The sequence below is a fragment of the Hemicordylus capensis genome, chromosome 5 (assembly GCF_027244095.1).
Source record: "Hemicordylus capensis ecotype Gifberg chromosome 5, rHemCap1.1.pri, whole genome shotgun sequence".
NCBI lineage: Eukaryota > Metazoa > Chordata > Lepidosauria > Squamata > Cordylidae > Hemicordylus > Hemicordylus capensis.
The window spans coordinates 252,035,467-252,061,397 of NC_069661.1; the positions used below are offsets into that span (position 1 = coordinate 252,035,467).

Here is a 25,931-nt window from a genome sequence, read left to right on the forward strand (position 1 = left end):
TCTTTTAACAGTTCCTGAGTGGCCGCTGGGGGTTGCACTGGCAATCTTTTGCACATAGTTAGCATTTATTTATATTTTTAGTACACAGACGTTGTGTTGATAATCTTCACACAAGTCTAGAGGGAAACTATTCCAGAAGGGCCAATGCTTCTGCATGGTGTAGGGGCGAAGTTTATTTTATTTATTTATTGTTAAATGTATATACCGCCTTTCATTAAAACAATCCCAAAGCAGTTTACAGCAACATTTAAAAACAAGATTGTAAAAAATTAAAATATTAAGCTAAAAATAATTAAAATATTAATATTAAGCTAAAAATAATTAAAATATTAAGCTAAAAATGTAAAACAAATCTGATTAAAAATTTAAAACAAAAGCATAAAAGCAATACAGAGTACAAAGAAGCAGCAGCAGAGACCATCAAATAAAAGCCTGGGTAAAAAGCCAGGATTTAACATGCTTTCTAAAAGCTGTGATGGAGACTGAGGAGCAAATAGCCACCGGGAGAGCATTCCAGAGTCTGGGGGCAGCAACAGAGAAGGCCCCGTCCCGCGTGTACGACAGCCGAGCCTCCCTCATTTTCGGCACCTGGAGCAGAGCCCCCTCAGATGACCTCATCAAACAGGCAGCAACCCTTGGGAGTTGATAAAGAGGATCTACAAACAATGTCCCCATCTCCAGTTGTCACACCAACTCAGTTCTGGCCTGACTGGACAAGCCTAGTTTCCTTCAGAGATCTGATATTGCCTTCTCTTTCACTTGTGGACCTTTTTCTGCGTGCACGCAGACACACACACACAGACACACACACACGGCATTCTGTGCACCCCGGTAAGCCTTTGAAGTATTTCACATTCTCTGGCTAGACTTGACAGGCTCGGACAGAATCTGAGCTAATCTCATTCCCACACTGGCGGGAACCTAAAACTAACATCCCTCCCCGGAATGAGGTAATGGCACTTGAATCAACAAACTGAGCACCAAGCAGATGTGTATTGGGAGTGAGGGCAGAGAGAAACCTCCCCTCCTCACCCCAAGTGTTCATGAGTCAGACCTTGACTTCAGCTCCCGGGTCTGGCTGTGCATTAAAGGCCTGAGAGACCTCCCAGAGGAAAAGAGAAAGAGATGTTCACACAAGCATTAAGGACTGGAATCACACGTTTCCCCAACCAAGACATGTTTGCTGGGTAACAGCAGCCCTCGCTGTAAACAAGTCAGTGCAGCATCTAAAATGGGGCTGGAAGTCACACCCTGGGCCCATCCCTCAGCCCCCTCGCAGGCACTGCTCATGGACACACCAGCGTTTGTCTGAAGAGATCAACACTGCATCTGTGCATGGGGGCATTTCCATGGTCGGGACGTTGCAATGGGCCAGCCTCCCAACCAGAGACACAGCGGTATTCCTCATGGATACGACAGGTGTCTCTTCGGTCGACTGCCAGCATATCTGTGAGTGGCATCTGCGAGGGGGATGATTGATGGGGCCCGGCCACCCGGACTGGTTTTCTGGCCCTGTTTTAAGACGCTGTGCTTGCATACAGGGTTTTAGTTGAATGTCTGCAGAGGGCTTGTAATGCAGGGGCCCAGTCCCAGGTGATAAACCGCTGGCAAGAGAAGGGATGCTTAACCCTTTCCCCACCTGAAAGGCATCCCCCACAATCCCCTCCTGCTCCCAAGGCTTTTTTACACTGAAATTTTTACGCGGAGTGCAATTCAAAATGCATTCCTGGGCTCCTTCCCCATGAGATGCATCTAGGTACCTTCAAGGGAATTTACAAGTTTCTATAGGACAAGTGAAATTTATTAGGCTGCTTCTATACCTCCTAACTGAGCAGAGAGGCACCTTTTAAAGTGACAATCCTCTTACATTTAGCAGGGGGAGAGCAACTGGCCTGATCCGACCCCATCACAGCATCCCTCCAGTGGCTGTTGCTGGTGTCTACTTTATGTTTCTTTTTAGATGGTGAGCCCCTTTGAGGACAGAGAACCATCTTTATCTATTATATATTTTTCTATGTAAATTGCGTTGAGAACTTCAGTTGAAAAGCAGGGTATGAATACTAGCAACAGCAGCAGCAGCGGCGTACATTCCTAATTTTTAAACCATCCAGGCTTGAGTACTGGGGGGAAATAGAAGCTGTGAGGAAAATCAGTGGGATGAGGGAAGGGGAAGGCATGACCCTCCCATCCACTGAGTCCACCATTCAATGCCCCGCCATTCTGCTCCCACTTTATTTATTTATTCATTTGATTTATATACCACCCCTCCAAAAATGGCTCAGGGGGGTGAAGATTTGGCTCAGGGCGGTCAGGATTTCAGCAATCCTGGGCAGACACAGTAAGGTAAGGCTCACGGGGAGGTTCTCCCATGCCTTGACTTTCCTGGTTGCTCCCTTCGGAACTGTTTCCAGCTCTAAAATCTTCATTTTTGAGATGAGGTTCAGTTTTGAAGCCTGGCAATCGCTTTTGCCACTCCATATTAATTGCTCACTAAAGAAAACAGATTTACTTTCCCTCCACCAAATGTGAGGAAAAGGGGAGCACCCTACCCCTCTGTCTCTTTCCTTTCCTGGAGACATGCCGAGGTGCCCCTTTTCCGTACATTTTCCACCAGCCATTACTTACTCGGGTCAGCCAGTATCAAAGTAATGCAAATACATTTGCAAGAAGTGTTGAAAACAGAAGTCGTCTTTTGACAAGAATGAGAAACGAGACTGTTGGTTTTGGTCCAGCTCTAATGAAAATGAATGTGTGAATGTAAGCCAGAGATTTGGAAGAGAACCAAAGCTATTTTTTTCTATGATGCAGGCTACTTATGTAGGGTTTGGGGTGCTTTGCTATCTCTCAAGGCCCACCAGCAGAAGCCTAAAACCAAGCGTCAAGGTGTTCATGTACTGCCTTCCCAAGAGAGGGCTTCTGGCCCAAGGAGGGACCAGATCTGAAGCAAGCAAGGGAAGGCATGAATTCCAGAGACACGTCTTCAGGACTGGGGAAAAAATTGCCCTGATGATCATGGGGATAACTATGGATCTGGTAAAACAAGAGGGCAAAACAGCTCTGGTGCATAGCATCATCAGGATCCGTTTAGGAACGTAATCAGTGCTTGTTATTACCAGCATTTCAGATAATAATTACGTCCCTAAGAAAATCAGAACCGGAGACTTCTTGACAGGGCTGCCAGGGGGAGAGGTATTACAGCTGCCGTAAATGGCTGAGAGGACTGAAAGATGCTAACCGGTTCAATTCACAGGCTCCTGCCTCACCTCAGAGGGGACGCAGGCCCTGGATACTGACCAGCTCCTATTCCAGACCCTACGGCCCAGTACTCTAGTCCAATGATTATAGGTTTGTACTCAATATCTTGTCACCTTAAGTGGCACAGCGGGGAAATGCTTGACTAACAAGCAGAAGGTTGCCGGTTCGAATCCCCGCTGGTACTTTATCGGGCAGCAGCGATATAGGAAGATGCGGAAAGGCATCATCTCATACTGCATGGGAGCAGGCAATGGTAAACCCCTCCTGTATTCTACCAAAGAAAATCACAGGGCTCTGTGGGCGCCAGGAGTCGAAATTGACAGCATACTTTACTTTACTCAATATCTTATAGAGCATCACAGTGGCTAAGAGCCTTGCGTGGTATGCCAGCTGGTGTTTTTTCTGCTTTAAAAATGCCTCATTTGTGTGTGTGTGGCAGTGACACCAGCAGTTCAGGCGCTGCTCTCCTCTCCTGTGGCTGCCGGCTGCCATCTTTTCCCCTGGGATGACTCTTGTGCTTTTCAGGAAAGAACATGGTGGCTGGCAGGCCCCCAGAAAATGCTTCTCCCCTCCGCTTGCCTGAGAGATGGCAGCACTTCAGAGTTTAAACACAAACACACTCTCTCTCTCCCAGCAGTAAGATGCTCTCTCAACCTTGAAACTGTTTGGGATACTTCTGTGAGCCCCCATGAAAGAAGAATCGGCCTTTCTCCCCACAAACGGCAACTGGGCAGAAGTGCCAGGGGCAAATTTTTCTGGCCAGCAGTAGGCCATAAGTTGGTTCCCACTATCCTGATTAGTCTTGCCCAAGTTTGGGAGCTGTGTGCAATCCCTTTTTGTGATCATGCGCTAGGAAAAAAGCAAGCTAGGAAATGCAGGCAGTGATTGTCTGTGAGGCTCCATCCTCTCCAGCCGCAGTACCCAACTCTTTAATGCGATAGGAGGAGAAGCTCTTCTCCTACCCAGTGGGAGCCTCACATGATCATGTCTCCCACCTTTATGAGCACACAGCCACAAAACAGGAGTGTGCACAGCTCCCGCACTTGGGTAGGAGGCTTGACCTACCCAATTAAGATTGTGTGAACCAGTCTCATATGTTACACCCATCTTGTGCTGCTTATATTGGCTACTGCTCCTTGTGCAGGCTCAATTTAAGGTGCTGGGCTTGGCCTTTAAAGCTCCAAGCATCCTGGGAACAGGTTCTCTTCAGAACCACCTTACACAGGAACATAGGAAGCTGCCATATACTGAGTCAGGCCATTGGTCCATCTAGCTCAGTGTTGTTTACCCAGACTGGCAGTGGCTTCTCCAAGGTTGCAGGCAGGAATCTCCCCCAGTCCTCTCTTGGAGATGCTACCAAGGAGGAAACTTGGGACCCTCTGCATGCAAGCATGCAGGTGCTCTTCCGAGAGCGGCCCCATCCCCTAAGGGGAATATCTTACAGTGCTCACACATGTAGTCTCCCATTCAAATCCAAACCAGGGCAGACCCTGTTTAACAAAGGGGACAATTTATACTTGCTACCACAAGACCATCCATATGAGTCTACCTGAGCTTTAAGATTCCCGTAACAGGGCTCTGTTCCTTGGCCTGCCACTCAATTGCATTTGGTTAGCAGAAACCGGAGACAGAGCCTTCTCAGCGATGGCACCAGACTGGTGGAACCCCCTTTCCAGGGCTATCCATCTAGCCAGCTTCCAATCCTAGAAAGAATCTGAAGGCACAATTACTCCACAAAGAGCATGTTGGCTGAGTTTTAGCCTGTGCTGACCCTTATAAAATAGAATTACTTCTGTGCTTTTATTAGGTTATAGCGGCCTACATGATGAGGAAAATGACTCAACAGAGTCCCACTGAAATGGCATTGCCTCACTTGCCCTTTTAGTTTCAACAAAACTACCTGGAGCAACTTTCCTCCGTGTCAGCCAGGGGCTGACATATCGTGCAGGGAGTTGCAGTCCAGGGGCGGAGCCACCACTGGGCGAATGGGTTCAAAGAACCCGGGCCTCCGCCCCCAGGGGCCGTGCCACGCGGCCCCAGACATACACCCCGCGTCTGACGTAGGGGGCATTATTTCACTCCCAAACGGGGCCGCGTGGCTCCGTTTGGGACCGAACTTGGCCTGTGCTGCGTTGGCAACACAGAGTGGCAAGAGTGACTTTCCCTGCTTTTTCAAGGCAGGGAGAGACTCTCCTGGCTTTGCTGCATTGGCAGTGGGGCCGATCTCCCTTCCAAATGGGGCCACACAGCCTTGTTTGGGAGGGAGATCATGCCCCCACGTCTGACTCGAGGTGGGGGGGGGCCAGGGGGCTGCGGCGGTGGCTGAATACGGGCCACCGCCAGCCTCCCTCCGCTCCTGTTGCAGTCCACGAGGGAAGCAGACCCGTGGCTTCTGCAGCTTCACCACCAGCCCCTCCGTGCAGCTTCCCAAGGCGGAGGCTGCTCTGCGCACACTCAGATGTGGCCGTGCCACTTCTGCCACTGGGGATAATGGCAGCCGCGGTGCAGGTGTTCCGACGCCCAGCTTGGAGTGCACCCAAGAGCCCAGATCTCTGCTAGCGGCAAGGACGGGCTCCTGCTTGGCTCGCAAGCTGTGTGCGCATGTCCCTCTTTTATGCACAGTGTGCCGCACAGTATGTGAGCCAGGATGTTTATATGGTTTGATGCATTTATTGTTGCCTTGATTAACTGGGTCAAGAGGCACTTTTTAAGAGGAGGTCCTCTCACATTTGTTCATTTACATTTATATCTTGCTCTCCCTGCAAGGGTCCCAGAGCTCCGTGGAGCTCTGGTTATGTTTATGTATACGGTTACGTTTCTCCTCACAACAACCCTGTGGGGTAGGTTAGGCTGAGACACACGTGACGGGCCCAGAGTCACCATGGCTGAATGGGGATTTGAACTCGGGTCTTCCCGGTCCTAGTCCAACACTCTGACCACTCCGCCATGCTGGTTCTTTAGCAGGGAGAGTGTGGCTGGTCTCCAGACGAACTGTGCACTAATGCCACAGATTAAGATGTGCTAATGCAAGGAAGTCATGTAGTGGAGCAAATGTTCAAAGCTGCTCCGTCTCTTTCACTTCTGGTCGGCTTGTGCACACACTGTGGCTGTGGAAGGCGGCGAGCGGAGAGCATTGCATCATTCCTGCAGGCCACATGGATTGAGGAAGAGGTTTCCCAGCAGGACACATAGCACATGGGCTGCACAAGCACACCCTGCTGCACCAGTGCAACAGGGGGCTAGAACACAAGCTCCCAACTTAGCAGAACTAGCTAGCGCAACATCCTCCAACAGTGTAACATGTTTGCACTAATGTGACATTAGGCTGGATGTCAGCCAGTAGCTGTCACTGCATAGAATATAGCATATTAAAGGGAGGGGAGCTGGTTTTGTGGTAGCAAGCATGAATTGTCCCCCTTGGCTAAGCAGGGTCCACCCTGGTTTGCATTTGAATGGGATACTTGATAACCTACCTCACAGGGTTGTTGTGAAGAGAAACTTAAGTATGTAGTATGCTGCTCTGGGCTCCTTGGAGGAAGAGTGGGATATAAAACATAAACAAACAAACAAACAAATAAATAAATAATTGATGTGTGAGCACTGTAAGATATTCCCCTCAAGGGATGAAGCTGCTCTGGGAAAAGCAGAAGGTCCCAAGTTCCCTCCCTGGCAGCATCTCCAAGATAGGCCTGAGAGGGATTCCTGCCTGCAACCTTGGGAAAGCCGCTGCCAGTCTGTGAAGGCAATACTGAGCTAGATGGACCAAGGGTCTGACTCAGTATATGGCAGTTTCCTATGTTCCTATAGCATATTTTCCAGGGCTATGACTGATATTTGCTGTGTCTTTTTTATTATTTTATTTTAATTTAAAGACTGTGACTGCCTTATGAACGTTTTTGTTGGGTAGCAGTACCATATATAAATATTCAATACCATCAGGATGCATTTGTGCTTTTAATATTCCCTGCATTTTGAGAATGTTATTTTAAAAAGGTGAGATAAGAAGACATCAATTCAATGATATTTGTACAATGTAAACATTACATGATAAATCCCAGCTGGACCAGAAATTTAGGGCTTGCTTCATAACATGAGGATCAGCCCAATTTCCATTTCCGGGACAGAGGACGTGATAAACTGGGGATCACTGGCCACATGGTGGCAGTAGTGAGTAACAGAGGATGCCAGCAGGTTGTTCAAGTTTATCATGGCCAAACAGCTGTTTCAAGAAACTGCAACAGTGTTCCCTCTAAGGTGTACACATTATGTGCACACGCTCACAAGTTTCTTTTTTTTAATGTCTGCTCAGTTAATTTTAGTTCCCACTCAAGTTGAATCAGGAAGGCCTCATTCTGAATGCACATGCGCACACACTGCCTTGATGCTTCCACCCAGAACAAAACTCATTCTGCACACAGATGAAAAAGATTAGAGGGGACAGAGAATAGCCCCACAAGCATTGTTCAGAGAGTCTGGGGATAGACTGGGGAGCTGGAGCGGGGTGGAGAGGCATTGCCCCCTTTTCTAAGAGCACTTGGTATGCCTTCCATGTGTTGTATCAAGGCTGGGAAGAACTTCTGAAAATTCAGCCTGAATTTAGGAGGAGGCACAGTGGGAAATGACTTGACTAGCAAGCCAGAGATTGCCGGTTCGAATCCCCGCTGGTATGTTTCCCAGATTATGGGGAACACCTATATCGGGCAGCAGCGATATAGGAAGATGCTCTTATTTTTATATCGGGCAGCAGCAATATAGGAAGATGCTTTTCTTATTTTGACAGGGGATGCATTCCAGAGCCCTGGGGCAGCCACAGAGAAGGCCCAGTACTGAGTAGCCACCAAATGAGCTGGTGGCAACTGGTTTCCATTAACTGATAATGGAAAGGTAGGACAGAAATGCCGACAATATATAAATAATAGTAAATACTGTACAAGAAGCGCTAAGAATGCTCAAAAGAAAATACTATAGAATCCTGAGAAACCTCTCTAGTCACAAAGATTTCTGGGGAACTTTGGGCCATTCGCTCTCCATTTATTCTCCAAAAATTATGCAGTTGAGTTTCCCGCATTTGTGGTCAGCACACCCGCATTGCGATGGATGATCTTCACCCTGGGAAGACCTCCTTCATAGTCAAGATGTCTCCCCTGCCATGTACGAGAGATCTACAGGGTCTCGTAACTATAAATAAATAAGAATTAAAATGTGCTTTTTACAAAGATGGGCGCCACAGAATAAGAAGAGAGAACCAGACATCTACTCACGCAGGGTATCGACTCGTTCAGGGTCAGCATGACTGCCTTGTTGTTTTTCGTCAGGTTCCCCTCACATATGATCTGAGGAAAAAATGCGTTCAAAGTGTGAAGTGAATGCCTGTTTAGCAAGAAAATTAAACCCACCAACCAAAAGACAAGTCTGTGTGAGTGCTAAGTTAGTCATCTTTTCACCTTGCCTTTTGCTCTGTCTCCTGCAGCCAACATTTGGATTGTAAGGTTCTTGGGGCAGGGATCAGTGTTCCCTTTAAGGCATGTGCACGAGTGTACGCTCACAAGTTTTTTGATGCCCGCTCAGTTAATTTTAGATCCCGCTCAGGTTGAATCGGGAAGACCCCACTCGGAATGCATCTGTGCACACACTGCCTTGATACGGCCGCCCAGAACAAAACTCATTCTGCACAGAGATGGAAAAAAATGAGAGAGAACGCTGGCAGGGACCTAATGAAAAAAGTTACCCTCCAAAGGCCATGCAGAAACAGTCCCTCCATCAAAACATCCTTCATTGATTGAGAGTTGGTCCTATTCACACATGCAGGCCAAAGGTACTGTATGTGCGCGCCCACACACACACACAAACGCATACAACACACGCTTGTGTGGACCTCTGCAGCTCATTCTTAGCTGGTGCTTCGTTGCCGGCTGGGTTTTTCCTTCTTCTTTCCCCCACTCCAAGCAACCAAGTGCCAGCTGGGGATGAGCGGCGGAGGAGTTGTGCGGCCCTTCTGGGTGCTGGACGCATCCCCTGTGTGTGACATCAGACGCAGGCGGTGTGGCCAGCGCCCGGAAGGGCTGTGCTGTAGTCAGCAGCAACTTCTTAGCCAGCACATTGTATTAGGCTGGGTGTTTTCTTCTTTCTTGGGTGTTTCTTTCGTTACTGACTGGGTGCGAGGGAGAGAAAGAAAAAAGCACCCAGTCAGTAACGAAACTCTGGTTGTGAACGAGCTAGGAGGTGAGAGGCCGGTCAGAGCTTGGGGCAAGTCAGGTGGCTCTCAGGCGCTGGATGGCTTGTGTTCTTTGAACACGTCTGCCCAATTATACCTCTGCCTCTGTGTGTGCCAGTAGTTCTTTCTTGATGGCTCTTAGGGCCAAGCGAAATGCTCTCCTGGAAAATGTGTGACCTGAACCAACCCCACATTTGCAAAGATAGAACAGTATGTATCCTCCTCCTTGCCCGTGCCCCCCCCCAGGCCCCATCCTGCACAGCCAGGTTAGTGCTCTCCTCTCACGCTGGGCTCCAGAGCAGTGCACCACTTGCAGAAGGACTTTATGCGAACGCAAAACCACTGCCATTCTCCAGTTACCACCGGTGTGTCTAGTGGTGACTCAGAGGCGGGCCTTCTCTGTAGCTGCTCCTGGGCTGTGGAATGCATTCCCAGCAGAAATCCGTAATTTGAGTTCATTACTGTCTTTCAGGAGAGCCCTTAAAACCGATTTGTTTGGCCTGGCCTTCCAGGGTTTTTTTAAACTGCTGTAAACTGTTTTAAATGGTTTTAAATGTTTGCCAGGTTTTCCAGGGTTTTTAGCTGTTTGAATGTTTAATTGGTTTTATTCTGTTATAGTTTTGATTTTAATTGTTAACTGGTTTTAATTGGTTTTATTCTGTTGTAAAAAGCCCTGAGCCATTTTGGAAGGGTGGTATATAAATCGAACATTATTTTTATTCTATTCTATTCTATCTATATACCATCCAAACTTTCGTCTCGGGGAGGTTAACAGTAACATTAAACAATTAAAACACATATAAAAACTTAAAACAATTCAACAATTTAAAACCAACCACAAAATTAAAACCTACAAATTTTAAAAAGCTGAAAAAGCTTGAGTGAAGAGATAGGTTTCAGATGTTTTTAAAAAATTGCCAGAGATGGGGAGGATCGTATCCCAGCAGGGAGCACATTCCACAATCTCGGGGCAGCGACCGAGAAGCCCCGTCTATGTGTAGCCACCAAATGAGTTGGCGGCAACTGGAGACGGACCTCCTCAGATGACCTCAAAGGGCGGTGGGGCTCGTAGTGAAGAAGACATTCTCTTAAATACCCAAGGCCTTAACCATTTAGGGCTTTATAAGTTATAACTAGCATTTTGTATTTTGTCCAGAAACCTACTGGCAGCCAGCGTAACTCCATCAGCAAAGGAGTAATGTGGTCTCTCCAGGATAACCCAGAGACCAACCTGGCTGCCGCATTCTGAACCAACTGAAGTTTCCGGACTACGTACAAAGGCAGCCCCACATAGAGCGCATTACAGAAGTCCAGTCTGGAGGTTACCAACAGATGGACCACTGTTTTGAGGTCATTGATCTCGAGAAATGGGCGCAGCTGATGTATCAGCCAGAGCTGATAAAAAGCACCCCTGGCCACCGCCTCAACCTGAGAAACCAGGGAGGGGTGTGTATCCAGAAGTACTCCCAGACTGCGAACCTGTTCCTTTTGGGGAAGTGTGACCCCATCTAGAATGGGTAGATCAAAATGGTCTCTAGAGTTCTGACCCTGCACAATAAGTACTTCTGTCTTATCTGGATTCAGCTTCAGTTTATTCTCCCACATCCAGGCCATTACCGCTTCCATTTACTACTTCCAGGCAAACAAATAAAACTCCAGAGTCATGTTGTGCAACCACAAGCCTGCTTGTGTAAAAGTTACACAACTGTGCACATACCTCAATTGTTCCAATGGGGACATTTGCGTAAGAGCGCGGTAGCACAACTCCGCACGCCCCTCTTTTTAGCGCAACTCAGCTCACATCTTGCACTCCTGCAGGGGTTCTCAAATTTGGGTCCCCAGATATTGTGGGACAACAACTCCCATCATCACCAGCCATGCTATTGTGGCTGGGGATGATGATGGGGAGTTGTCGTCCAGCAACATCTGGGGACCCAGGTCTGAGAACCCCTCCCTGCACAGCGGCCTCTTTGCTTGGTCTGCCAGCGGTTCATTGCTGTGGATGTCAGCCACCGTCTCTTTTACCCTGGGCGGTGTTGCAGTGCTGTGTGTTGGGCCCTCGTCACACAATTTGCCTTGCCCAGCAGCAAAGCACAGCGCCGAGTGGCTAGCGCCAGTCACATATGGTTGTGCGCATCAGCGTCTTGGCACTCTTTGGGATGAATGCCCAACAGCTTGCTCACCTGGGAATGGACAGGAGGCGAGCTAGTGCTAGGACTGCTGCCGCCGCCGCCGCCACCAGCGAGAGTTAGAGCGGGAGGCCTCTCTCCTCCAGGGCTCGTGGCTTTGGGAGGCAGGCTGCCACTTGATGAGGCCTTTGGGGTGGAAGCGCTTTGCGTTTCCGTAGATGGTGCAGCAGATGGCATTTGGGATGTCTTGGATGAGGCAGGGTCTTGAGTCTGTGACGTGGGCACAGCAGGTCCCCCGGAAGGGCTAACTGTAGTCTGCTTAGTTGAGTCCGTCCCGCTGATTCTTGTGGTTGTGACGGTGCTTCCAGAAACTGCAGAGAAAGCTGAGCTCTTGGTGGCTTTTAGAAAAAAGCAGCAGGGAGAGAAAGCAAAGCTCACCATTACTTAAAAAGCCACAGGCCACCTCCCTGCCCCCTCCAGCCACACCTCGCCACGGAAGTAAGTAAAAGCAAGGTTTGAGCCCGCTATCTATTTCATAAGTAGAATCATTTTAGGTTTTATATATTTGAACATATGGGGTTATAATTCCTGTGCATTTAATGGTTTGGACAATCAAGTTCTATGCTTAAAGTATGGAGATATTTTAATAATGGTATTGTCCTCTGAGAGATAAATCGATAGGAGAACCTCGTCAATTGTGGACTCACTGTCTGCGGTTGGGTAATAGACACCAAACTTCAGTATACATGGGGTGGGGGAGTTTTTAAATAGTTAAATCCTTGTATCTGCGGGTTGGGGGGTCATTTCCAGCCTCTATTTTGACACCGGGAGACATTTTATGGCTCATTTAAAAAAACAAAAACAAAAAAACATCACCAAAAAATGGCATTTGCAGCTGATTTTCAACTCTTGGGGGCATTGTGTTTGACTGCTGGGGACCTGCAGAGCATGGTAGGCAACCCCCCTCACATTTATAGGGCCCTTTAGCTCCTCCTTTTAAAGGCAAAAAAAAAAAGGAGTTAATTTTTGGCTGGCTTTTGACTCCTGGGGGACCTTTCTGGACTGCTAGGGATCCACGGAGCACACTAGGCCATCATGCCTCGCATTTCTAGGGCCTTTTATCCCATTTTAAAAAGAAAAACAGCAAAAAAAATTGTGATTGTTGGCCAATTTTCCTCTCCTAACCCCCAATAACCCAGTACTCGCCGTTTCTGTATCTGAAGTAGTAGCGGAGAACGGAAACCCTTTGAATACTGAGGTTCTCCTGTATAATGTATATTGATGTATTTTTAATATATTTGTGTATTTTTATTATGTTTTATTATTCATAGATATTGGTTGAAAATGATATTATTCAAAACATGTTGGTTCTCTTTATTGAGCAGGGGGAGAGTAACTGGCCCTCTCCACCCCCAGCACAGCACCTCCAGTGACTGTTGCTGGTGTCTATCTTATGTTTCTTTTTAGATTGTGAGCCCTTCGGGGACAGGGTTCAATCTTATTTATTTGCTATTTCTCCGTGTAAACCACCCTGAGCCATTTTTTGGAAGGGTGGTATAGAAATCAAATGAATGAATGAATGAATACATCTTTTATTTTGCAGCTGCTTTTTGTCTAGTTGAGATGTACAGGATTCTGGTTTTGGGACTGAGTTAGGTCCTGGAGCCCGTAGGATGCAGCAAAACCAAGATACATTCCAGCGTGCCATAAATCTCCTGATTTTGGAACGTGGGCTTCCTGGCTGCCAAAACAGAAGCTTTGTGGGTACAACCCACAACAGAATGTGGTAGGCTCTCCCTGATATGCAAGTGTTACCTGAGCCTGTAGCAGAGTGTGGTCAAAAAATAAAAGTTAGCACACAGAGACAGGAGTGCCTACTGTAACCTGGACCTTACTTCATATGCAACTTGCATTCCCCCCCATTTTCTGTGTGTTTTTGGCAGGTGGGTGGGTGGGTGGAGGATATACTAGTGTTCAGTCCCAGCTCCTTTTCAAAGCCTTTCCCCCCCAGGAATACAAAGCTGAGACGTGGCTGGTGAGAAAAAAGAATTTTAGGTACTTTTCCCTCTGACATGAGGAAGAAGAGCTGGTCTTGTGGTAGTAAGCATGACTTGTCATGCCCGCTCAGATGAGAAAAATTAGAGAGAACACTGCCCTCCAGTATCTGTCAGAAGTATTTCTTTCAAACTTGCTCTTTAGTATTTATTTTTAAAAAACTAAGAGTTTTTTGTGTTGTTTTTTACTGGGAGAGGTGAGCTGACCTCTCTCTCTCTCTCTCTCTCTCTCTCTCTCTGAGGTACTTTTTGCCTGACTTACGGGAGGGTTTTTTGGTCTGCTTGTGTGAGTGTTGGGCTAGGACTGGGGAGACCCGAGTTCAAATTCCCATTCAGCCGTGAAACTCACTGGGTGACTCTGGGCCAGTCACTGATCTCTCTAAGCCTAACCTACCTCACAGGGTTGTTGTGAGGATAAACATAACTGTGTACACTGCTCTGGGCTCCTTGGAGAGAGAGCAGGATAAAAAAAAATGTCAACACAAAACACAAAATAAATAACAACCAACAATGAGCTCCATCACCCAGAGTTTGAAGTGGGACTCTCCACTCCTGCCCTTTGAGACTGCAGCCTCTCAGTCCGCTGCAAGCAGAGACCAGATTGGAGTCTGCCCTTCCTTATTCTGTAAGACTATGGCCAGGGTCAGGGCAGGGCAGAAGTAGGGCTATCAGCCATTATGTGGGCTATGGGGATAAAAATGGAAGCGCAGGTCCTCAGGAAGGTGTCTTTCACCCAGGTATATGCAACCGCCCCCCCAGCCCTGTTTACACATGTCCAATATGGCAGTACCTGTCCTGGCAGAGGGTGTGACTCCTGGCACTGGGGAAGACGCTGCAGGCGATTGTACAGTGGGAGCATTACTCTTTCCACTGCCAACTGGCGAAGAAGGATTCGTTCCTGCAAAGGTCGTGGTAGGAACAACAGTCGCCCCTCGAGAAGGTGTGGTCGGAGTCGATGGTATGGAGGCAGTAGAACCCGATGATGGAGACCGTGTAGTCTTGGCTGTGGTGGTTACTGAGGGAGCTCCCAATGGTGAAGGCGTGGCGCTTCCACTCAGTGGAGGGCTGCTAGCTGTCACTTTGGTAGTCTCAGTAGCCAGAGAAGCAGTTGTTGGTTTTGCCATTGGGGAATTTACTGACATCACCACTATAGTAGTACTGCTGATACTCTGTGTAGATGACGAAGGGTCTCCTGAAAAGGCCGAGAAAGGTTAGACACGATCTGGAAACATTTTCCTGGTTCCCAGCTTTATCCCGCCCCCCCTCCCTCCACAGCGCTCTGCAGTTATCAGTCAATTTGCACACACACAATCAGCTATTGCAGGATAAGAACTCATGCCAAACTCACAATTGTTCCCGCACTTCAGGTGCAAATCTAAGGTTAAAGTGAAATAGAAGGACAAGTGCCAGAAAGGTCAGCTCTCTAGTGGCCACATAAATGAACACGGTTACCTCTGGCATAAGGAGGTCACAGTTCCATAGCAAAACACAATAACCTGCGAACAACCCCAGATAACCAACCAGGGACATGAGGCTGTAATCACCTGGAATGACTCGTCTACATAAATGTGAAGTTAATCTCAGGATACTGGCTGATTCGTCTCTGCTGCTGCTCTTTGTACTCTGTATTGCTTTTATGCTTTTGTTTTAAATTTTTAATCAGATTTGTTTTATATTTTTAGCTTAATATTTTAATTGTGTCTTTTTTACAAGCTTGTTTTTAAATTTTGCTGTAAACCGCCTTGGGATTGTTTTAATGAAAGGCGGTATATAAATTCAACAATAAAAACAAACAAGCAAGCAAGCAAACAAACAAACAAATAAATAAAGGACATAGACTGGAGGAGGAAACAATGTGGTAATTAAAACAACAAGGAGTCCTGTGAAACTTTAAAGACTAACATACTGTGTCATATGTTTTTATAGCCCAGAGCCCATTTTTTTAGAGGGATCTAAGCTTAAAGAAGTATTCTGTATGATTTAAAAGCTTGCTTCCATCATTAAAATGCTAGCTGGTTCAGGTAAAGGCACTAGAAAGGCACTGTCTCACTATCGCCCCATTTTGCTGATGGGATCTGTGTGGGCTGAGTGTGCAGAGTGGGAAACTGTCCCTACCCTTGTCATGTTGGCCAATCATGTGGGCATAGGACTGGTCAACTCAAGGAAGGCAGAGACAGCAGAAGATCCATCCTCAATTAGTTCAGTCAAAACAAATTCCAAAAGGCCTGCCACAGCTGGAGCTCTGGAAAAGCCTACAATTCTCCAAAGAGCTTGTACCCTTCCCAAGACTGGAGGAGGAGGAAATTAAAAAACCGCTTCCCACAGTCCTTTTCAAACTGAAACGTTGTCATCACAGCTGTGCTTGTCTCCTGCCAGTGAAATGTGCTCAATTTTGGCTCAAATGGATCTGAATCAACCAGTAATTCATTCAGGTAGAATCAGGCTGAATTCAGCCAAAATAGTCTGCTTTGCTTTGGAACCAAATACCGGCCTAATGCTTTGCACAGCCCTATCCACAACCACCTAGTGCAACCAAATCTCTGTTCTCACTTGACTGCTGGGGAACCATGCTTGAGTCCATGCTGTCAGTCCAAAGGCTCTGCACAACATAGGAAGCTGCCTTATACTGAGTCAGACTACTGGTCCATCTAACTGAGTATTGTCTACTCAGACTGGCAGCGGCTTCTTCATGGTTGCAGGCAGGAGTCCCTCTCTGCCCAATCTTGGAGATGCCGCCAGGGAGGGAACCTGGACCCTTCTGCATGCAAGTAAGCAAATGCTCTTCCCAGAGTGGCTCCCCACCCCAAGGGGAATATCTTACAGGGCTCACAAATGTAGTCTCCCATTCAAATGCAAACCAGGGCAGAATTTGCTTAACAAAGAGAACAATTCGTGCTTGCTACCACAAAACATCACCTTAATTGGCGCAGTGGGAATATGCTTGACTAACAAGCAGAAGGTTGCCGGTTCAAATCTCCGCTGGTACTATATCAGGCAGCAGCGATAAAGGAAGATGCTGAAAGGCATCATCTCATACTGCACGGGAGGAGGCAATGGTCAACCCCTCCTGTATTCTACCAAAGGAAAACCACAGGGCTCTATGGGTGCCGGGAGTCGACACCAACTCGATAGCACTTTACCACAAGACCAGCTCTCCTCTCCAAGTTTTGGCCCAAGCCTGAGAGGCTAACACTATGAATTAGATCCAGGCTTACAACAGAAGTCAATTTCCTCAAGTTGAGAGTTGGGGTGGGAACTTAAGAAGTTGGCAGCAGGCTGTAAAGTTCTAGGGTGGGCAACCGTGAATAATGGCCGGTGTTATCTATTTAAGGCTATTCAAACCAAATTAGAACAAGAACACATAGTCAAAAAAAGAAAAAAAAAGAAAGGAAAAATAAAGGGACCATCCCTTCCTCTTCCACCTCATGACCAAGTCCTTCCGCAGTTCCTCCTGTAGAGTTCATTCCTAGTCTGAGACCGTTTCCTATCCTCCTCCCTCCAGCCCCCTTGGTGACAGAGCTTGGATTGGCTCAGAATCTATTAATAGTGGGAAAGGGAAATGCAAGAGAATAATATAGGAAATAGCAGGGGGGTCACGCCCTGCGGGGGACTGGCAGGAGGGCCCTGAGGCTATTTGCTATGCCGCAGCCGTCCAGGCTCCCAAACCTGGCTGGGAAACGCAAGAGCATCACTGACACCACTAAGTGTGGGGGCCACAGATGGAGACGAGGAAATTCCTGCTTCCCCTCTGCAGCCCTTTCTGATTAAGAGGGGGCAAGAGGTTAATTTCATCAAAGGGCTCACAGGAGTCGGAAATCCCTTGAGGACCATCAAGGCGCAAGCATGGGTCACTAGAGGAGGCGGCGGCGGCAGTATCTGCTTACAAGAGGGAACGGAGAGCCTACGGACTCCCCTCCATGCACACACGGTTGGAATGATAAACATTTTCTGCTATATAAGAACTGAAGCAATAAATTTAAATGGCTGACATCCAGACCAAATTTACTGAATAAGACTACTCAGAAGTTATTCTAAAGGACTAATCGATCCCAACAGGACTACTCAGGAGTAATTTAGTTTGGCTGTCAGTGAAAGCAGAATCCCACGCATATCACTATTATAAAAAAGGAGAAGTAGGTGAATAATTTATTTGACCCTTATAATTCCAAAACATCAATAAAGAGAAGCTATTTTTCAAGGTGCATTTATCTTCTCCCTTCCTTCCAACACATGTGCATAACACTTCCCATTCACACAGTGGGATCCTTCTAACACATGTGCATAACGTGACCTGTGAGAAAAGGACCCAAGGTTTGCCCCATACCACTTTGTCACAGTCAAATGGAAAAGAGGTATATTATCCCCACCCTGTTCTGTGTCCTCTCTCTTCTCAATTCTCTTTCTGCCCAGGGAGAGCAAGAATTCCGTTTGCAATTAAGTACCCTAAGCAGATTTCGTATCACTTTCGTATCAGTGTGTTTTTGGATGCTAGTCTTTTGTGTGGGTTTCGCAGCTGATGGTGCAAGTATGTCTGGGCGAATTTCATTTTACTGTGAACCCCAACGAAATCCATCAAAAGAAATAAATGTAGGTGGATCAATCATATTCAAAATACGCGTGCCTTCTTCCCCAGTCTTGACCCCTAGATGAATCACATTTCAGAAAAGAGGCAATATTTCCTGTTGTTGAGAATTTAGTTCAAGTTCAATTAGTTGTGCCATTGATAGGGGGCCGGGGGTTCTCCTTGATAGCCCTCCAGGGGTGGGAGCTCATTGTTGATGAAGACCTAGAAATTAGAGCTAAATATATTGAGAGTTTGTCTCTGCACAAGGCAGAGGTTAAGGCAATAAAGCACGAACACACACAGAGCACCCATTGCCTTCCCCACTATCATGTACAAATCCAAAGAAACAAAACATTTCTAAGCCACCCAGCACAGAAGGGGCAGCCAGGTGGCATACCCTTTCTGTTTCATGCCAAGGGGGTGGAGAAACATCTGGGTATCCTCCCTCCCCGACCCTCCTCATCCAAAACTCTTCTGCTCTTATCACCTCAGCTCAGATGTGTCTGGCTGCCAGAGCAATGTTCAAAATGGCTCTCTCTTTACAAGACTACGAGAGGCTTGGAATTACTCTGATGGATGCTCCTGGCCTGAGGGGGCATCTGGGACAGGACTGATTGCTGGTAGAGAGAGGTGTCAAGAGCAGCAAATGGGTAGCGCTAGAATCTACAGATCTATAAGCCAGGTGCAGAGTACAGGGGGACGGAGCGTCCCTCCTCCTAGGACAGACCTTATCCTTACTGAGAACTGTTGCGATTCGTGTTTATTTACGGGCAGTGCGGTACAGTGGCTAGAGTGCCCAGAAGATATTTAAAGGACCACTCTATATACACATGAGTTTGCCCACCACAGTTATCTGCAGAGGCCCTACTTTGTATCCTGTTGCCATCAGAGGTCAAGCTGGTCAGGAGATGGCACAGGGCCTTTTCAGTTGCAACACCTACATCAGCCCTATTCAGACATTATGCTGTGCCTGGATTCAGATGTCTGTACACTCATACATGCTTTTGTGCGAATGACTGTACCCGCATTAATTTAAAAAGGGAACCTGGGAACAGCCCCCTCAGATTTAGGATGCACGAAGGAACTGCAAGCTGTACCCGTGTTCAACATAACATGTGAATTACTGTACCTATGTACACTTGTACAAGTGTCCAATGTAATGTCTGAATAAGGTTATGGTAGAATGCCTTACTGGAGGGGACTGAATTGGTCCCCTTTTATTAGTGTTTTGTCATGCTGCCAAAATCTTTTTGTTTCACCTTGCTTCGATTTTGGTCTTGTTTCTTGTTTCCCTCATTCTGTGATTTTTAGTTTGACTCTCTATTTAATAGTATTGTTTTATGGATTGCAAATTTATTTTAACTGGTGTTTATGAGCTGCCTTGGGTCAGCGGGGTGAGATCTTTCAAGATCTAAGACACAGTCAGGGTTTAGAATGAAAATCCATCTCAACAGATTTAAAGGGCAGGTGCTTAACATCTGGATGAGCACCATCTTTTTTTCAAGATGGCAGACTGAAAATATCCATCATGTGCTGTGGTTTTGGTTTCCATAGGGCTATCAATACATGAGTTAACGGAAGTGTTGCTTATACTTTAGCTGCATCCTCACAATCACGAAGATCCTGGTTAAAAAGTCAATCAGGATCAGCAAGCTCAGGTGCGGAGGCAGCCAAGCGGAGGTCTGGGTTCTGCTGCCATCACGGCCCCCCCCCAGCACCCTGCGTCTGATGTATAGTGCAGGGTGCGTTTAGCCACACCCCCTGCATCTGACATCAGACGCGGGGGCGTGGTTTCGCTCCCAAATGGGGCCGTGCAGCCCCATTCGGGAGTGAAATCAGCCAGCGCTGTGTTTGCAGCGCGGCCAAAGAAATCCTCCCTGCCTTTGAAAGGCAGGGAGAGTCGTTCTGGCCATGCTGCGAATGCAGCACTGGCCAACTTCGCTCACAGATGGGGCCGAGCAGCCCCGTTTGGGAGCAAAATCATGCCCCTGTGTCTGATGTCAGATGCGGGGGTGTGTGTCTGGGGCTGCGAGGCGCAGTCCCTGATTGGCGGTGGCCCAGGTTCTTTGAACCTGTTCGCCCAATGGTGGCTCTGCCCCTGAGCGAGCTCCAAGTGCTACTGCAGAGCTTGGTGTGAGAATGCAGAATTTCAGGGCGATCCTGGGCCACGATCCTCTCCAGTGAACCAGCATTTAACTAAGAGCGATATCTAGGACGAGTCGCACTTCACACTCCATTGGAGCGAGCAGGGCTCGCTGATCCTGATTAACTCTTTAACCAGGACCCTTTTGATTGTGAGAACGCAGTCTTGGAGTGGCTGCCATCTTGTTTCGAGACGATGAATTGGGGGAGGGGGAGATAGCCCCATCAGTATATCCTAGAACCCCCTCCGAGGTGCTGTGATTTTGGCTTGTGTCAGAACATCAACCCAAGCTCTAAAGGGGTGGTGCTTATACTTTGAGTGGCTGCCATCTGGAACTAAGATGGCAGATGAGAAAAAACACCCCATCAGGGTCCCCTGGGACTACCTCCCACGTGCCATAAAGTCGGTTTGCATCGGACTGAAAAGACAAAGGTTATAGCGGACACAGGCAGACACACACATACATACACATGGGGAAATAGTGATTCCACCTATGGTGTTTTTGCATATAAAGCCTTTGCTGGGGTGGTGAGACATTTTCAGACACAGCGACTTGGTTTTGGGTACAGCTGACTCCTCTGCAAGTACCCATCCTGTACATTTAATATTTTGCTGCATTTAGCTACTTGAGAAACTAGCAGGGTTCCCAGAGTTTTGGAGTGTTCAGGGCTCAACGAGTTATTTTCCAGTAGGAAAAAACAGCATCCAAATCCACCCGCTAGTGGAGAAGAGAGACGGCAGAGCAGGGCAAAGTAAAAGTTCCCCCTCTGCACACTGAGGTGTTTCCATGTTTCCCATACCTCCGTAAGACAGGAGCACACATATAAATGCACCTATTCCAGCTGCGCTCCCGGCTGCGCTCCATGAGCAAATTTCCGGCAAGGCCTGGAAAGTCTGTCCAGAGCTTCCACGGTGAGAGACACAGAAAGAAACAACTCACACGGCTCAGGAAATGAGAAAGGAACTGTCAGACAGGAAGAGAAGGGGATGCCGTCCAAAACAGATACTGCAGCCCTTCTTAGTCGTATGCAGCTAGGCTGTGGGCAGGCCCAGGGACCCGATACTCCATCCCGTGAAGCCTTATTTACTGTACACCCCAAACAGATGTGACGTAGCAGCTCTGTGGTCAGATCTCCCCTCCCCACTTTAGGAAACCAGGAGGCTGCCTTATACTGAGTCAGACCATTGGTCCATCTAGCTCAGTATTGTCAACACAGACTGGCAGCAGCTTCTCTGTCAGCTCTACCTTGGAGATGCCAGGGAGGGAACTTGGAACCGTCTGCAGACAAGCAGCCAGGTGCTCTTCCCAGAGCAGCCCCATCCCCTGAGGGGAATATCTTACAGTGCTCACATGTAGTCTCCCATCCAAATGCAAACCAGGGTGGGCTCTGCTTAGCAAAGGGGACGATCCATGCTTGATACCACAAGACCAGCTCTCCTACCTGTACTGAGTGGGCAGGGATCAGAACAAGAAGCAGTGTTGGAACAAGGAGGAGTTCATTCACCATTCACCTGCACCAACTTCCCTGATCTAGATCACCATCCTATGAAGCTCCCATTAGATGCAGGCTGGACAACTGTGGCCTTCTGGCTGTTGGACTACAACTCCCATCATCCTTGACTACTGGCCATTGTGGATAGGAATGATGGGAGTTGTAGTCCAAAATTAGCCCTGCATTAGAGCCATGGGGGAAACAAGACAAGCAAACACTGGCTCACTCCTGTAATTTTTCGTGTTTCAGAAAGCTTTTGCAAAACTCCGGGCAGATTCACATATAACGGCCGCAAGGAAGACTCCACCAACCGCCACTTCGCAGCAGTGCACGCTCTGCTGCAAGCCACAAGATCCATCCCTGGTGTGTCATCCAAACCCACTGCTGTTGGGCTCCCCAGTCACACGTCCTTCAGCTACAGATCTAGGCTATGGATCAAATCTAGGCTACAGATCTAAGGTTCATGAAGGAAACATAAAAAACTGCCATATACTGAGTCAGACCATTGGTCTATCTAGCTCAGTATTGTCTGCACAGACTGGCAGCGGCTTCTCCAAGGTTACAGGCAGGAATCTCTCTCAGCCCATCTCTTGGAGATGCCAGAGAGGGAACTTGGAACCTTCTGCTCTTCCCAGAGCGGCTTCATCCCCTGAGGGGAAGATCTTGCAGTGCTCACACATCTAGTCTCCCATTCATATGCAACCAGGGCAGACCCTGCTTAGCTATGGGACAAGTCATGCTGGCTACCACAAGACCATCTGGGTCTGGATGACATGCCAGGATCGGAACTCGTGGCTTTCTCTTGGAGCGTTCACTCACTGGGAACTGGCGGGTGGCAGAACCTTACTTGCTGCCACTCTGTGTGTGTGAACCTGCGCCCTGATTGAGATCTTGACTGGCTATTACTGTTGACTCCTCCGATTTCTGGGCCACACTGATATTTCATTGCACAGTTGTTTGATTTCAATATTACTGTCTGTAGTTTTATTTGTATTGTTTTATTGACAGGATTTGTTGGGGTTGATTTTAATGTGTGTTGTGGAATTTTTGAGTGATCAGCTGTATATAAATGTTAGAGTTGTGCATTGCTTTGGATTGCTATTTGAATTTGAATCGAAGTGGACCAGTTTGAGATCAGTTTATCTGAGCTCAGTTCAAGCTCAACTCATACTGATCCACCATGTAATTTGAGTTGAATCGGACTGATTGAAATAGAAATCTGTAGATTTTTTTCAAAAATAAAAATAAAAATCCTCAAATCAGAGCAATAGCAGCACTCTTTCAATTTCTGTACTTACCAGGCAGGAGTCCAGTGAGACATTCTCTTTCTAAACATTATTTTGCTAATAATTTTGCCATTATTTGGCAAGGAAGCAGTAGATGCAGAGGCTTCACTTTCAAAGAGACTTCTGGTAGAGGTTTTTTCCCCCTCCTGGGAAAGGCACAAATCTTTTGGAAACTGTAGTCTTTCCAGCTGCGGCCACAATTCCTGAAAAGACTACAATTCCTCAAAGCACCCTCACCTTTCCCAGGAAAGCAAGGAGAAAAACCCACTCTGTCAGAAGACTTTTTGAAAGTGAGCAACCCCTCTGAATGGGGCCGATATGAATTAAATTGGCTGTCCGAAGGACCAATTTGGATCAGGGTCCCTCTGAAGCACCAAGGTGGTCTCCAAATCGAATCCTTGCTGTACTGCACAGCTCCAATAAATATTTTCAAATGTAAAAAACAGTAGCTGGGGGTGGGATTTAGATCAGGGAAACGGCACAGGCCCCCCACTTTTTACAAGAGAGAAAGAGTGCATGTGCGCGCACACATGCCCATGCACACACACACGCCAAATGAGGATGCACACTTCATGCCATGGATCCTAGCCCACAAAAGCATACATTAAAATTAACAATTTGTTAGCATTTAACATGCCAGAAGACTCTTTGTTGTTAACATCTGAGGTAGGTGTTACTAATACTATTACAGGTATTGCTAGCAGCATGATTTAAATTAGCAGTCATTCATCTCCCAGGTGAAAGAAAAACAAACAACAGAAAAGAAAAGGTTTGCTCTAGGGTGGGGAAGCATCTTCGTTTGGTGGCCTGACACGCTTAAATTAAAATGTCTCTGCCATCCCTCCCCTTGCAAACCTGAACTCTCTTTTTGGTCATTTAAAAAGCTTGTCCGGAAAAGGATCTCTTTGTTCAGCAGCAACCAGCAGCTCTGCCTCTCTGCAATTACTGCTGACATCTCTGAGCTGCTGACAGGCTGAAAATAGGGGGCTTCGTGCTGGCGTTAATAGAACATGCCACATCCTAAATCCTCTCTTGGTTCTGACCTCTTGAAGAAAGCTGAATTGTATCCATCCGTGAAGACCACGGTTTGCTCCCCTCTGGGGGCCTGAGCTTGCAGGGGCTCGCAGACAGAGGCATTAAAAGGCATATGCAGGGTATGACCGTTCCCAGGTGCTAATTCATCATGCTGGCTGGAAATTTAAGCGTGGCAGCTGAACCAGGTGGTGGACAGACATGGCCAGGCGGAGGAGGAAGCAAAACAGGAGTAAGCAAGGAGCAAACCATGGGGCAGAAGGCATTGCTGGGGAAAACAGTGCTATTCCCCCACACGAAGCAGACAGTCCCAGGCCAACAGATTTGGGCCATGGGGGGGGGGGAATGCTCATGGTGATTTTGGGCTAGATCTAAGAAAACCAAAGGGCTCTGTGGGCGCCAGGAGTTGAAACCGACTTGTCGGCACACTTCAATTACTTTACCCCACTAGAGTTGGAAAAGAGGTGATGGCTTTGTTGTACTTACAGATTCCTCTGGGTTATCAACTCCCCTTCTTTATCCCCATTCCCAAGAGATTAGGGTAAAATTGCAGTCATTTCTATACAGAGGAATGGGTGAGGGTGACCATGAACACACTGTGGTGCTCTCTCCACAGAGGATAATCTCTGGAGAACATTCCTACTGGTTTTCATTTCCATTCCTCCTCTGACAATGTTGATAACATTTTATAGTAGTTTCTGTGTTTCTAAGCCACCTAATGGTGCAGCGGGGAAATGACTTGTCTAGGGAGCAAGAGATTGCTGGTTCGAACACCGGCTGGTATGTTGCCCAGACTATGGGAAACCCTATATCGGGCAGCAGCGATATAGGCAGATGCTGAAAGGCATCATCTCATACTGCACAGGAGAAGGCCATGGTAAACCCCTCCTGTATTCTACCAAATAAAACCACATGGCCTTGTGGTCGCCAGGAATCGACTCCAACTCGAGGGCACAACTTTACCTTTAAGACTTTTTTTAAAGCTTTTAAAGCACCAGTGCACATTTGCCCACTGCAGGCCCCGTGGTCAGGACAACCAAAGCATGAGAACACACTGAAAAGTCTTGCAATGCAACCATCGCTTTCCCATCTCTAGGGGTGCAGACCATATCAAAAATCACCTTGAGCATTCATCCCCCGCCCCCCGATAGGATATCCCAGCTGGCTCATGGACGAAGAGGGCAGTTTGGCTCCTGGAGCCAAAGAACAATTGTTGAGGTCTGACATATATGCACCAGTTCTAGACACACGTGTGTGAGGGGGAAACCCGGAAGGTCACAGGAGAATAGGTGTTGCATTCACACGAGCAAAGGCCAAAGGGAGGCTGGCACTCACTTGATTCTGAACCTGCCTGTGAGGGTTGCAGCTCCTTCGGTACCAACTCTTGGCAAATGGGCCCTCTCCTGTGGCTTAACCACCATGAACAGAGCCTGCACATCGTTCCAAACCAAGCTGCAAAATGACTTCGGCTCATGCTGAGCAAAGTCAAGTGGCCCGGCCACCACCATGGTTGTGTGTGCGTGCATGGATGCAGCCAAATTTGTGGCTGCCACAAACGGGCTTTGGAAGTGCTTTGGAGGCATGGCACTCATTTCCTTCCCGCTTCAGCAGAAGGTCTGTGATGATTTCCAGAATCCAGTATGTTAAGGGATGGCCCTTCCAGGCTCTGGAAAGGAGCATAGAAGCCCCACCAGGCCTCGTGTGGCACGTGCAAAACAGGCTCCGTGAGGTCATCTCTTTGGGACATCCCCGGCCTCCAGC

At 47.6% G+C, this 25,931-nt stretch overlaps 1 protein-coding gene across 4 annotated transcripts in view; it reads right to left on the minus strand.

Annotated features, from left to right (window-relative positions):
- The window catches only part of PODXL (podocalyxin like), an 86,115-nt gene that overhangs the window by 17,739 nt on the left and 42,445 nt on the right, over window positions 1-25,931 (minus strand). For all 4 annotated transcript variants that reach the window (XM_053254839.1, XM_053254838.1, XM_053254841.1 and 1 more), the window contains exons 2-4: window positions 14,443-14,844; window positions 11,653-11,996; window positions 8,517-8,588 (exon numbers count right to left, since the gene is read on the minus strand). In XM_053254839.1, coding sequence (XP_053110814.1) covers window positions 8,517-8,588; window positions 11,653-11,996; window positions 14,443-14,844 — 818 coding nt within the window. The remainder of the gene's footprint in view (window positions 1-8,516; window positions 8,589-11,652; window positions 11,997-14,442; window positions 14,845-25,931) is intronic.